The sequence below is a fragment of the Triticum aestivum genome, chromosome 7B (genome assembly GCF_018294505.1).
Source record: "Triticum aestivum cultivar Chinese Spring chromosome 7B, IWGSC CS RefSeq v2.1, whole genome shotgun sequence".
In the NCBI taxonomy this organism is placed as follows: Eukaryota; Viridiplantae; Streptophyta; class Magnoliopsida; order Poales; family Poaceae; genus Triticum; species Triticum aestivum.
The window spans coordinates 728,040,745-728,054,633 of NC_057813.1; the positions used below are offsets into that span (position 1 = coordinate 728,040,745).

General features: G+C 43.0%; 1 protein-coding gene across 2 annotated transcripts; it reads right to left on the reverse strand.

Moving 5' to 3' along the window:
- Nucleotides 1-3,808: 3,808 nt before the first annotated feature.
- LOC123156203 (transcription factor GTE10) lies at nt 3,809-9,875 on the reverse strand. 2 transcript variants are annotated; one of them, XM_044574363.1, is made up of 10 exons: nt 9,540-9,875; nt 7,762-8,521; nt 7,615-7,663; nt 7,460-7,524; nt 7,251-7,305; nt 7,119-7,178; nt 6,841-6,962; nt 6,651-6,717; nt 4,484-4,605; nt 3,809-4,395 (listed from the first exon to the last, which is right to left on the reverse strand). In XM_044574363.1, the coding sequence occupies exons 2-10, from the start codon at nt 8,464-8,466 to the stop codon at nt 4,033-4,035; spliced, it is 1,608 nt and encodes a 535-aa protein (XP_044430298.1). In that variant the 5' UTR covers nt 8,467-8,521; nt 9,540-9,875; the 3' UTR covers nt 3,809-4,032. The 2 variants fall into 2 exon arrangements, with proteins under 2 accessions (XP_044430298.1, XP_044430297.1); XM_044574362.1 differs by having other exon boundaries at nt 7,424-7,524; nt 9,540-9,867.
- Nucleotides 9,876-13,889: the final 4,014 nt, after the last annotated feature.

Genomic DNA, 13,889 nt, shown 5'->3' on the forward strand with positions numbered 1-13,889 from the left:
GGCCGGGGGAAATTGATAGAAGAGGAAATAATTATGATAATATCCAAGACAATAATCATGTATATAGGCATCACGTCCAAGATTAGTAGACCGACTCTTGTCTGCATCTACTACTATTACTCCACACATCGAATACTATCCAGCATGCATCTAGTATATTAGTTCATGGACAAACGGAGTAATGCAATAAGAACGATGACATGATGTAGACAAGATCTATTCATGTAGGAATAGACCACATCTTTTTATCCTTAATAGCAACGATACATGTGTGCCTCGCTACCCCTTCTGTCACTAGGTGAGGACACCGCAAGATCGAACCCATCACAAAGCACTTCTTCCCATTGCAAGAAAAATTGATCTAGTTGGCCTAACTAAACCAAAGATTCGGAGAAGAAATACAAGGCTATAACAATCATGCATATAAGATCTGATCATAAACTCGCAATTCATCGGATCCCAACAAACACACCACAAAAAGTCATTACATCAAATAGATCTCCAAGAACATCGAGGAGAACATTGTATTGAGAATCAAAAAGAGAGAAGAAGCCATCTAGCTACTGCCTACAGACCCGTAGGTCTATGGTGAACTACTCATGCATCATCGGAGGAGCACCAATGAGGATGATGAACCCCTTCGTGATCGTGATCCCCTCCAGCAATGTGCCGGAATAGGGCTCTAGATTGGATCTCGTGGTTCTCAAACTTGCGGCAACTGTAATTGTGTTTCGATTGCTCCCCTAGGGTTTCTGGGATATTTGGGAATTTATAGAGCTAAGAGGCGGTGGAGAGGACCTTCATGGGCCCCATCACCCATCAGGGTCGCCAAGGGCCTCTAGCGCGCCCAGGTGGGTGGTGGGCCCCATGGGCCTCCCCTCTGGTGCTTCCTTGGCTCCCAAGTTGTATTCTGGTCCAAAAAATCTCTAAAAAGTTTCGCTGCGTTTGGACTCTGTTTGATATGGATATTCTGCGAAGTAAAAAATAAGCAAAAACAGCAACTGGTACTGGGCACTATGTCAATTGATTAGTCCCAAAAAGATGTAAAGTTGCAATAAAATAAATGTAAAACATCCAAAAATGATAATATAATAGCATGGAACAATCAAAAAATATAGATACGTTGAAGACGTATCAACGTGCCCATCTCAATCGAGCAAGATAGCCTGGTAGGAGGCAAACGAACTTATCGTTTGTCCCAGAGTAAAGTTGTTCATTTGGTACTTCATCAAGACGTTGTGTTGACTGAAAAGGAGTGTGATGCCATATAGCAAGCATGGGGGAGCTTCTGTAGATGAGCCGGGTCGAGTCGATGTCAGTTGTACCCATGCTGCAGTTCTTTCGTATGGAAGTTACTTATGTTTTGCCAACGGACTTAAATACACTCACCGTACACAAAGTTGCATAGCATGTGCAATTTGGTGCCGAAACTTGTAAACTATGAAAAACTAGTACCAACTTGCCTTACTGTGCATGTATATTAGAATTTTTTGTTTGCAACCGTATACGCCGCTCTTGTCATGTGATAGAGTGGCACCTGGCCCACTGTTAGCGATTGAGTAAAGATGAATCATTTTTTTTTGCACAGACCCCCTACATTAATAGGGAATATCATATAAAGCCCCTGAAATGCCACTATGTCTCTATGACCATTGGGTCCCACCTGTTAGATGCAAAGGGAAAACTCATACGAAAAATGTTTACCACAAGGGCTGGAACTAAACACCTCGTTCTATAGCACAGACAAAGAGCCACCCGACCCAATAGAGTTTGCCGCATACGAAGCATAGCAAGGGAGCTCCTATTCCACGCGCAATGCGTTGAGTGTCGACCAAACGCACACACCCTCGCTCCCTACGCACGAACTTGGGCCGACCCAAGACCTGGGCAGGCTCCCCTGTTTCCCTTTTTTATTATTATTTTTATTTGTTATTGTTTTTTCTTTTTTGGTTTTCCCTTTTGCTTCTTTCAAATAGTTCGGTATTTCAAAAAAAATCAAAAAATGTTCAAGATCGCAAACTAAATCATGAATTCCAAAAGTGTTCGCCAATTTAGAAAAAATAATAATTAAAAAAAATTCTTGAATTTTTATAAAGATATTTTCGAATTTTGATGAACATTTTTTGTACTATAAAGCACAAGTTTTGAATTATTCGTGAACATTTTTGAATTTTAATGAACATTTTTGTATATGATGAACAAATTACGAATTTAACGAATATGTTTTATATTTTACGAAAAATATTCAAGAACATTTTTTGAATATGATAAACAAATTTTGAACTCTGCGAGCATTATTTAAAATTGATGAACATTTTTCAAAATTGCTAAACATTTTTAAATCTCGAAAACTATTTTTTGAGGTTGATGAAAAAAATCGTAATTTTAAAAAACTGCAAATTTGAAAAAATGACCCTGAATTCAAAGTATCTTCAGAAATTTTAAATAAAAATATTCGCATTTGAAAGAAAACTATTTGAATTTCAAAAATGTTCATGACTTCTAAAAGATAAAAATGAAAATGAAAAAATACAGAAAAAAGAAAGGAAAGAACAAGAATGAAAAAGGACAAAGAACCAAGAAAAAACAAATGGGAATAATGCTCGAATGACCTAATTGTACGCAGCGGGAAGAGCGCCGGGGAGTGGGGTGGGGGGGGAGGGGGGTCGAGCGACCTACGGGCAAATAGGAATTGCCAGATAACAAAGCTTAATGACTTATCTCCGGACACGCACATGGCTCTTAAATGGGTTGTAACCACTATGGCCCATTTTAGTTTTTCCCTTGTTACAATATTCATGTATTATTTGACAAACCATGTATATAAAACTAAAATAATACTTACGAATTATATTTTTTTTATAATGTAAAGCAGTTAAGAATTATTTAAGAAGTATTAGTATAAATTTAAGAATTATATATTGTTGTTTAAAAATATATTGTTTTCATACATATTATCTGCCTTATCATTTTTAATATATAAATATTTTGGCAAACACGCAAAAAATTTAAACATCTAAACACTTTTTAAAACAACATAAATATTTCTTGTATACTACATGAATATTTTGTTAAATATGTGAACAGTTTCAAAAATTATATGAACATATATTCAAATATCTAATGCACAAATATATTTTTCAAGTAAGTTATTCTATTTGTATGTATATTATTTATAATGAACGAATATTCTAACAAATATATAATGCACAAATATACAATTTTCCGCATTCTTCAACTTTTGGCACCAAATGCCGCCGCGGCTGTCTTCCTTCGTCTACAACATCAGCTCCCTTCTCTCGTCCTCCTTCGAAGCGGGTGTGTGACGGTCTTGCACCGGGGCAACAGCGACGGCACACGCCACGAAGCGCCAAGCCATCTCTCAAACCAAACACTAAAATGTAACCATTCCATTCCTTTGAATTACGCACACCAAACACAAAGACGAAACCAATCCATTACAGTGAAACGGAACCATGACATTTCATTACACTCCGTTCGGGAAGCAAACACGCCCTTCATGTACCATCCGACGGTTGCAACACGACATGACATACCTGCGCATTCCACCACACCATGGATGAGCAACCCCATGCACAAATTGCTCTGGGTGTTCATCAGCTGAGCCAAAGTGACCATTGCACCGAGGTGCCTTGAACTTCAAGTCCTAGCGTAGTTACCCTGGCTGTAGCTGTCCATCACCATCAGGATGTGCTCAGGATGTGCTTGTCATGACTGCAGGGCGCAGGCAAAATGCCATTTCACTGGATACACCACCATCGCACACGCAATGTATATACACAAGCACTTCACTACTATATCTTTTTTTCCTCTTTTTCTCCAATTGTTTTACAGAACATTCGTACGAGAAACTCACTCTGAATACCACAACAGTTACAGTGCACTCAGCCGCTTATGTCAACATAGCCTGCTCACGGGGCAGAATCACATCGTAACCTTATAACCACGATGTACGATCGTGTTGGTGTACACAATACGTATGCGAAACAAAGTTCACAAGAAAAACGAATGCTACCCACAGCAGCCAATCTCCCCTTCCTCCCCGTCGATTTCCATATCGACGGCGGGTGGTAACATGCTGTTGACGTCAACAGAGGGTGGCGATACACTGTCGGCATCCACGGAGGGTGGTGATACGCTGTCGACATCCACGGAGGTTGGTGAGTCCTCCATTTCATCTTCGACCTCTTCTTCCATGTCTCTCTTCATGAAGAGCCCCAGCCTCTCCAGCGGGCTTCCGAGGCCAGGTGGGAGCTCCATCCCGTCGACGAAATCCACGATTAGCTTGGCAGGAGGGTTCAGCTCCCACTTTTTGCTGATGTTTTCCAGGTCCTTTAGGAAGTCGCTGTTGTCAATGTCGACAGTCTTCTTCATCTGCAAGAAGGAAAAAGGTTGAATAGCCACTGTGGGACATCAAGCTTACAGACTCGCTGGATGGTCACACAGGACAAGCAGCTAGTACCATGTGTAGTGCCAGCCGTGCTGCCTCTCTTTCTCGCTCCCTCTTCTTCCTTAGTTCTTCATCTAACTTGAACTGTGCAGCAGCTTCAGCAGCCTTCACCTGGGCCTCAATCCTTTCTTTCTCTGCAGGCACAGAACGAATTTGGAGTAAGTTATAATAAGGCCAGCATTTAACGGCAATGGTGTAACTCAATGTCAGCGCGGCACAAAAGAGTACGACCTAAAAATGAGCCATACAGAATATATTTTTAGAGTTTCTGTTCTCCATTTTCAAAGAGTTCATGTTGTTGCCCATCATCCATACTGCTATATACTCCCTCCGTTTCTTAATGTTTTAGGTAGATATGTTTTTGAGAGAAATTCCAATTTGTTAGGTGCATTTGCTTTATTTCCATTGAACTGCTGATTCTACCCAAAATAAATCCAACAGCCATTTATTTTTGGAAGCCATGCTTCATGTATGCAATGGTCCAAGTTATTTTTTGGAAGGATAATTAATTTATCACCCATAATTATGCCTGTAATCACCAAACTAAGCAGGGATATTTCTATCCCAAATCCTCCATTATTGTGCCCAAAAATATAACTAACATTAAGGAATGGAAGGAGTATAGAGTACTAGGTCGGTACAGGGGTAAGTCGGTTTGTTCCAAACAACCCACAACCTTTAGTGCCTAGACTTACATACCAGACGCTACAGTAAATGGAAAAAACTCCCAGAACCAAGAACCAACTCATCCATCTTATCATATCAAACAAATGACAGCTACTCTTTGAAAAAATAGCAATCCATGTTGTGAATTCTTCCTTCCTTGATTGCCTACAAGCAACGGGACTTCCTTTAATAGAGAAGCTATAAGCTGATTATCTAGCTGACAGGCAACTGTCTACAATTAACTGATGCGTATCTACCAGCTACTGCTAATGCTTAATGCATAAGCATCTTTCATTTACTAACCAGATTGTATTTTACTTATTGCCAACTTACTTCAGATAAGATCAAAATAAGTACAGCAATGGTCCCTGAAACTTGATCATGTGGTATTCATGACCCTTGCCAATGTGTACATATGCCTCAATTTTGTAGGGATGCTCTTTCTTTTAACAACTTTCATGTTGAATTACAGTAATATCTGTATCATGCCATGCTGGCAAAGTAGAAAAATACAATGTTCCAATGTATGGGCACTCTACTGGTAATGGAAACATATGGCGAAATAGGACATAGAATGACTAGAGACAAACTTGAACTCTTCAAATTGGCTGGCACATGGATGGTTTCGAGCAAGAGGAAAGGCAATTCAGAGAACCACACATGAGAAAGAAGATACTTGGTTCATCAACAACCATTTTAAGAGTGGATCGGGGTTAAGGCATATAAACCATTTCCATAGCACGCAGTAACTATCAGTTCCTAGCCAGTACACAATGGTAGCTAACAATGCCAAAATTAGCTCAACTAGATGAAACGTCAATATAAGCCAAGGCATGAAATACACAAATTACGGACTGTACAAATAAATCTGGGGAAGGCACACTTTTGGCATTCTTTTTGTAGTTGTGCACAAGAATTAAGGTCTGATGACTAATAAACTTGTTCAAAAAACATAATCCATCCATTAATAAACTATCAAGATAAAATATCAAGCCTCGCTTTCGCCTCACTTATTATTAGTGCCATATCAGCATGTGAGACTATAGTGAAGACTCGCCACTACCAGCAATCCCAGCATCGAACAGGCCCATTTTGAACACCAAAAACATCTCATATCTTATAAACCCTCTGTTCCCAAATATAAGATGTTCTGGCAGTTCAGGCAGTTCAATTTGAACTGCCAAAACATCTTACATTTAGAAACAGAGGTAGTACAATTCAAACAAGTATATATCTTATTTTTGGAATAAGAATTCAAAGTATCTTATTTTGGGCATGAGAATTCAAACAAGTTTAGCTTATTTTCTGCATGAAAAATTAAAACAAGTGTAGTTTATTTTGGGTTTAAATGAAAAAGTATCACATTTAAAGAACGGAAACTACAAGTCCACATGACTACGAGAGAGCTCAGTGCACATATAAGATACTTGACCAAACTCACAGAACTAGTGGACAGCAAAATGTATCCAGCCTATATAAAATTGCTGATCAGAAGCTCATGGCTAATTATTACCTTCTTGCTGCCTTTTTTCCAGCCTCTCCTTTTCCAACTGTAATTTTGCAGGGTCTATTTGCTGCCCCTAAGAAAGAGATCAAAACAGCACATCAGCCAGAACTGTAAGTGCAGCAGAAAACTTGCTGACTAAATAGCATAATTGCAATACTAGCGTACAAAATTTAGCATATACATTACAGAAAATTACATGGTCCAGAAGTGCCTTCTGCTGTGCCTTCACAATCGTTCCAGCAAAACGCCTCTTAAGCATTGCTGCACGCAGGGCCTTGGCTGGTGACAAAGGTTCAGCCTGTAAATAACTTCCGTCTCCTGAGATTCACGTCACAACATGCATTGCATTAGCAACAAAATATATGGCAACAACATTGTGCCAAGTTCCTAACTGTTATGTTATCACCACAGATAAAGAATTAAACAATAATTAGATGAACAAAGATATGATAAGAGAGGGCACGCTGATAGAACCTTGACCATAGGAAGAAAGAGGCGAAGTTGAAGTATCACTGCAAGACCGTGATTCATTTCCTAAGAGAGCAAACAAAAGCATTAACAAAACAGATGGCATGGGATACAATTAGATGGAATTCATCAACATACCAATCGACTGAACTCTGTGCTCACTTGACTGGACCTTAGTTGTGTTAGCGCTCTCCTAAAGATGGAATACAAGTCTTAGGGGGGACAACTGAGAATTTGCTTCACTAATGATGTGCCATAAAACTAAATACAGAAATGCATCAAACAGAAACAAGGGAACTCATTGTCGAAACCTTGGTGCATGGGATAGAATGATGTATTGTCGAAACCTTGGTGCATGCGACAGGATGATGTAAAGGGCCCTCTTTGCTACCAGCTGCTTGCACAGGTGTCTCTGGATTAAAAAACATCTATAACCATGACAAAAGAGTATAGTCCTGAAAAGTTTGTGGCACATAATGAAAAGAAGTTACACCATTCACACCTTTGGATAAGGTCTGCCCCGAGCCACGCACACAAAACTTAATTTTTACCTGTTCATACAACATATAGCAGTACATTAAAATCATATTGCCCTTAGGATGACAAAATACCAAATAATCAAGTGAATGAAGGTATCAGGTGGTCTTACTTTGGAGGATATTGCATTTGTCAATGTCTTCTTTGCAGATGAATCTGAGCATGCGACCAGCCCTCTAGAAACCACTGGCTTTGAATTGACAGCCACATGAGCCTTAATTACCTTCATCGGCAACTGCACTGGCTTCAGATTTCTGTCGATCCATTTTCTTTCATATGATGTCCATTCCGAATTAAACATTATATTCAGCTGTTCAGCTACTGTGTGGACCTGATTTCCAGGAGGATTATACGTCATTGCATTTGAAAATGTTAGTCTCACATCTGCTGCAAACTCATCGGTGCTTAAATAATTCTTGTTTGTGAGTTTCTTCTTGACAGTGCCCAGGTCCATTGGATTGCGGATAACATCAAAGTAATCAGGAATGCCAAATAGGTCTGGATCAACCGGTTTATGGAACAGCCAACCACCCGGGTGATCCATGAGCTTCCCCAGAATATTTCTACAGACCCTTGTCTTGCTAGCATTCATGCTTCCAGCCTTGTTGTTAGAAGATGGTCGATGCTCAGATGAAGATATTGACGTCGTCCCAGATTTTTGAGACCGTTTACTTCCCTCAACCTCTGAATCTGTACCAGAATCTTCTGACCCACTGCTTATATAAACTGACCTCCGTCTCTTACAGGCTTGCGTGGTCATTGTGTTTGGTTTATTACTTTCTGATTTTGGCAAATGACCAGTAACTTCAGGCTTCATGATGCCCTCTCCGATAGACACACATGGTACATACAGCACAGCTTCTCTCAGTCAGCTGAAAACAGAATATTCAGTCAGAGCAAGCTGCTTAAAATGCCGAGATAATCATAGGCCAGACAGGAAAAAGAAGACGGAGGACAATGAGACTTTGTCGTGTACTACTATCCATTCTAGGATGAACAGTTTATTTTGACTGGACAGAACTTAGGGCAGTACAGATAAAATAAAATCAACTGTATGAAATAACAACAGTAACAGCTCATACAGACAACGAGTGGTCACTAAATTTCAATTTCTTTTTTTTCAAAAGAGGAAAGTAAGAACTCTGAATCTGGAACAACATGTGTGCGGAAAGCATGGAGTTAATGCCTTATGCCTCCATAATCTGCGGCAGCTAGTAACAAAACAGAAGGATGAATACAGTAAGTGTAACATGCATAGAACACACAGGACAATCATCAAATGTTTCCAAGTAAAAGTCAGAGTTCACAGACAATTTTTCCAAAAAGGGACGACTTTCCTTATCCTGTGTTCGGGATGTTGATCCCCCTAGTTTTATTTTGCCAACAATGGGAAACGGTATGCGTTACGACCCCTACTACCAAGCATATACTAGCTGGGGTCTACTACGGATCCCCCACGGATTACTGCGATTATGTCACCAGGATGGAGGCAGCATACTGCCAAGCAGGGTATTATCCATGGTGTTTGATAATCAATAGGGCTAGCTGAATGGCCTTCACTAGAAAAAAAATCGGATTTTTTTCCCTTCTCCTAGTAACAAGCCAATAAACGACCTATTGGAGATTCCCCAACATACCCAAAAAGCCTCAATTGTGCTAGAGTGGACGGCCCAATCAGCGAAAGACATCTAGAGTACGATTCTAGGGTTAATGGCCTATTGGAGATTCCTCAGACATAATACTACGAGCCTTTGTTAAGCCAGGTAGACGCCCTGTTATCCAATCCCCAATCGAAGGAGCCACCCGAAATTGCCAAGAACCCCAGCGCATCAACCCTAGAATCACAGATCGGACCCTGGTGGCGCGTGCGAGAGAGATAAAGGGACCAACCTGAGCGTGTCCTCGCCGGGGCGCGCGGAGGGCAGCCCCCCTGGAGGCACCCTCGGGATCCTTGGCCCCGGAGGGGGAGGCCTCCGCTGGCGTCGCCAAGAGCCGGAGGCGTGCACGCGCGCGGAGGCTGGGGTTTCGGCCCGGGCTCCGCGCCGCGTCGAGGCGGGGCGTCGGGGGCGGGCGGTGGGACGGGCCGGCGGGGGACGGACGCGGGAGGATGGGGCCGGCGGAAGGCGGGGAATTTGGGCGGGCGCGGTGCGTGGGGAGCGGTGGCTGGTGGGTCGCGGGGGGCGGAGGAGCGGCGGGAGGGCGTCGGCGGTGGGCGGTGGGGGAGCGGCTGGGGGTGGAGACGGAGGCGGGGGGAGGGGGACCGCCGGGAGGCGGCGGGGTAGGGGAGCGGCGGCGCTGGAGGAACCCTAGCGCGAGAGCTTTTTTTTTTTCTTTTTGGTGCGGGGAGAGAGGGGGGGGGCGACGGGCTGCTTCGGGAGAGAAGAGAAGGGCCGGCTCGTTTCGTGGATGGAGTGGCAATATCGGCGTAAATACAGGCTCGTTTCAGGGGCTAATAAATTTGAACTGGCGATATTTGTTATAATCAGGACTTCTCCCCCGGGTTTTTTAGTCCCGGTTTTAGGTAGATTTCAGTCGATTGGCTTTTCGAGTTTGGGTCAGTCGATTTTCGGATCATCGAAGGAGAAGGAAGGGCCTCACCAAAGAGAAGGAATGGGCTTGCCGTCATCACACAATTATCTATTTTAGGGTTCAAGGTGGGGACGGTGGTGTGGCTTCGCTGAAGAAGAAAACTAGATGGGGGCGGGGCTAGAGGGATGGTCGAGGGCGGCGGCAAGCCTGACTGTGGGGGGGAGGGCGAGGGGACGGCGGGGCGGCGAGGCGGTTGCGGAAGCGCCGCCGGCCACGGGGGGAGGAGGCTGGCGGCTTGGCCTGGGCTAGGCGGCGGCCCGATGAAGAAGATGAACAGTGCGCTTCTAGTTTGAGGTGAAAGATGACTGCAGATCCTTGGATCAAGATTCAACGGTTCAGAAAGAGTTGACTTGTCACAAAAATGGTTCAGTCGAGTGACGCGTAGTCATTCCCTTTTAGTCCTCCCACCTGTGTTTGTATCTGGTTCTGTGAAGGAGATGTGTGCACCCGCACAAAACGTGAAAAAGGTTTTGGTTCTTTTTCGGCCGGAGCTACTAAAACAAAGAAGTTGTTGAAAAAGAACTAGACCCTAATCATCGTCCACTTGTCCCGTTCCATGGCATGCAGCCCACCTGAGACGTCACTGCTCATGCTCTCGCTTGAATGTTCACCCACGCGTGATCCTCCGCTGAGGAAGACGACCACCATGGAGTACCCGCGTCATGTGTTTTTTAGAATCATAACGTGCTTTATTGCATAAGATCAATGTTTACAGGAATACATAAATGTTCCGGAGAGGAATTTAACCAAATATAATGGCCTCACTCAAGGGAAGAGGCCATCTCAGTTGGCCGGTCAGCTTCCCCGTTGTGGTTTACGCCCCTCGTGTAAAATTTGAACGTTGTGAAAGACAAACTATGCTTCTTAATCTTCTGCAAGATCATATAGTGGCTTCTAAAGTTCTTGTTGACTTGAAGCTCCTATACGACTCTCAGACGGGCGGTTGAAACATGTAATTTGGTTAGTCCCAGGTCTTCAACCAAAGAAATGCCCTCCCGGACGGAGGAATCTATCTTGACCCGTAGCATGTTTGTTCCCATACCTGGCCACCTGGGCCGACACGACACAGCCCAAGGCTAAACGTGTCTGTCACAGCACCGCCTGCAAGGGCATGTTTAGTACACGAGCCTTGTTGTGGTGTCCCTCGTGCCCAGCCTCTAGGCCCAGGCACGACACCATAAATAAACGGGCATAACCAACTGACACATCCCAAGAAATTTTCTAGTGTGTGCCCCACTACTCCTCTACTCCAGATCCAAACATACAGAATGGACAGTACAAAACCTGGAGTTTGTTGTGGCATTTGTTTAGCAAGAACATGTCAATCATTGTTGTCGTTGTTTCAGTGGCGGAGCCAGGAAATTTGTATCACTTGGGCCGAAGGCTGCTAAAACGGGCTGGGGAGGGCCAAGCCAATGAAAAATGGGCTTTTAACAGTAGATAATCACTGGTTTTTGCACTGTTCATCAACAAATTAGCGCTACATCCATATTGTTAGGGGGGGCCAGGGCCCCTGCTGGTCCCCCTGCCTCCGCCACTGGTTGTTTTTGCATCATGGTGCGCACCAATGACAAGTTTTTTCTACTATAAACTAGCTTGAACCACGGGCAAATTTAAAAAAACACTTAAACGCATACGTTAAGGGGAGCAGTCCCATGTGAAACCAAAGCTGACCAAATGGGTCGGGCCTGGCATTGCCAGCCCGCGAGCAAGCTAGCACGACATGTGACGGGCCAGGCATGGCACCGGGCTAAACGGGTCATGCCAGGCACGCGGCATACCTTGGAACGTGCTTGGGCTGCTAGGCTGAGCACGCAAGCTGGCATGACACAACCCATTTTATCTTTTTTTCTTTTTTTATGTGTGTATATATGGCCTAATACCATGCCCAGTAGGTAAAAATAGCCCCACATGCCAAACAGGAGGTGGGCCTATGTGTCTGGCGTGCTGGTGGGTCAGCCCGATTAACATCTGGGTCGTGGTTGGCCTGCAGGCTCCAGTACACGAGCCGGCACGGCACGGCCCGACTATTAAATGTGCCACGACGGGTCGTGCCGTACGATGCATGATTAAGGTTGGAGGGTCGTGTCGGGCCGGGCAGGCCCATTTGGCCAGCTCTATGTGAAACCAAGGTTTTCATTTCTAATAAGATAATAATAAGAAACAAAAAAGCTATTTGGCCAACCATACTTTTTTATATAGATTCGAACAATCTCGCAGTCCTCAGATAGGGGGTGTCGTCTGAGCTTGTGGGTCCCACATGCATGAAATCAACGTTAAAATATCTTATTAACGCAGAAACCCTAGAAAGAAATCTAGAACTTCCACGCCACCGCCACAAGGCTCTGTATCGAAGCACTCTCATCTTGAGGCCTTTTTCGGCACCCTGCCGGAGGGGAAAAAGATCACTGGAGGCCATCTTCATCATCCCGGTGGTCTCCATGACGAGGAGGAGTAGTTCACCATCGGGGTTAAGAGTATGTTCCAGTAGCTATGTGTTCTCTCTCTCTCATGTTTTTGATTTGGCATGATCTTGATGTACCACGAGCTTTATTAATATAGTTGGATCACGTGGTGTTCTTCCATCTCTATCTTGTTGTGATGAATTGAGTCTTTTTCTTCGAGCTTTCATTATTATTGGATTGAGTTTTTTGGATTTGAGAACACTTGATGTACGTCATGCATGTCGAATAATTAACTCACGGATACTTGTGGTGACATTGGAGTATCTAGGTGACATTGGAGTATCTAGGTGACATTGGAATTAATTGATGCATATCATATGATGTTATTTTGGTATGAACTCTAGGGTTGTTTGTGGCACTTATAGGGATGACTCAATAGATTGATCAGAAAGGATAACTTTGAGATGGTTTGCTACGTGCAACAATTTCATCTTATGTTCCCCGCTATTGATAAGAACTTTGGAGTGATTCTTTGTCGCACATTGAGAAATTATTATATGATTCAATTATGTTAGCACTTGAGAGATTGCAGTAGTGAAAGTATGAACATATGCCTTGTTTCTAAGCATTGAAATACCGTGTGTGCTCACTTTTGCTACTTGTTGCATTGCTGTTTTTATTTATTTAGATTATAAAAAACCTATTCTACTATCCATTCTACATTTGTATCACCATCTTTTTGTCGAACTAGTGTACCTATATAGTTTATCATTGTATTGGGTGTGTTGAGGACAGAAGAGATTTCTTATTTTTGATTGCAGAGTTGTTTGAGAGAGACCATCTTCATTCTACACCTCTTATGAATTTATAAACCTTAGGTCATTCAATTGGGAAATTTGCTACTGTCCTATGATGTCTACTATGCAACCTTCTCCTTGTAGACGTTGTTGGGCCTCCAAGTGCAGAGATTTATAGGACAGTAGCAAATTTCCCTCAAGTGGATGACCTAAGGTTTATCAATCCGTGGGAGGTGTAGGATGAAGATTGTCTCTCTCAAATAACCCTGCAACCAAATAACAAAGAGTCTCTTGTGTCCCCAACACACTCAATACAATGGTAAATTGTATAGGTGCACTAGTTCGACGAAGAGATGGTAATACAAGTGCAATATGGATGGTAGGTATAGGTTTTTGTAATCTGAAAATATAAAAATAGCAAGGTAACTAATGATAAAAGTGAGCACAAA

Excerpts from the sequence above, each read along its gene's own strand:
- LOC123156203 (XM_044574362.1), bottom strand. The coding sequence starts at position 8,466 with ATGAAGCCTGAAGTTACTGGTCATTTGCCAAAATCAGAAAGTAATAAA. Across the intron at positions 7,306-7,423 it reads ATTCTATCCCATGCACCAAG|GAGAGCGCTAACACAACTAA; the intron begins GTTTCGACAATG and ends TTCCATCTTTAG. Across the intron at positions 6,718-6,840 it reads AGAAGGCACTTCTGGACCAT|GGGCAGCAAATAGACCCTGC; the intron begins GTAATTTTCTGT and ends TCTCTTTCTTAG.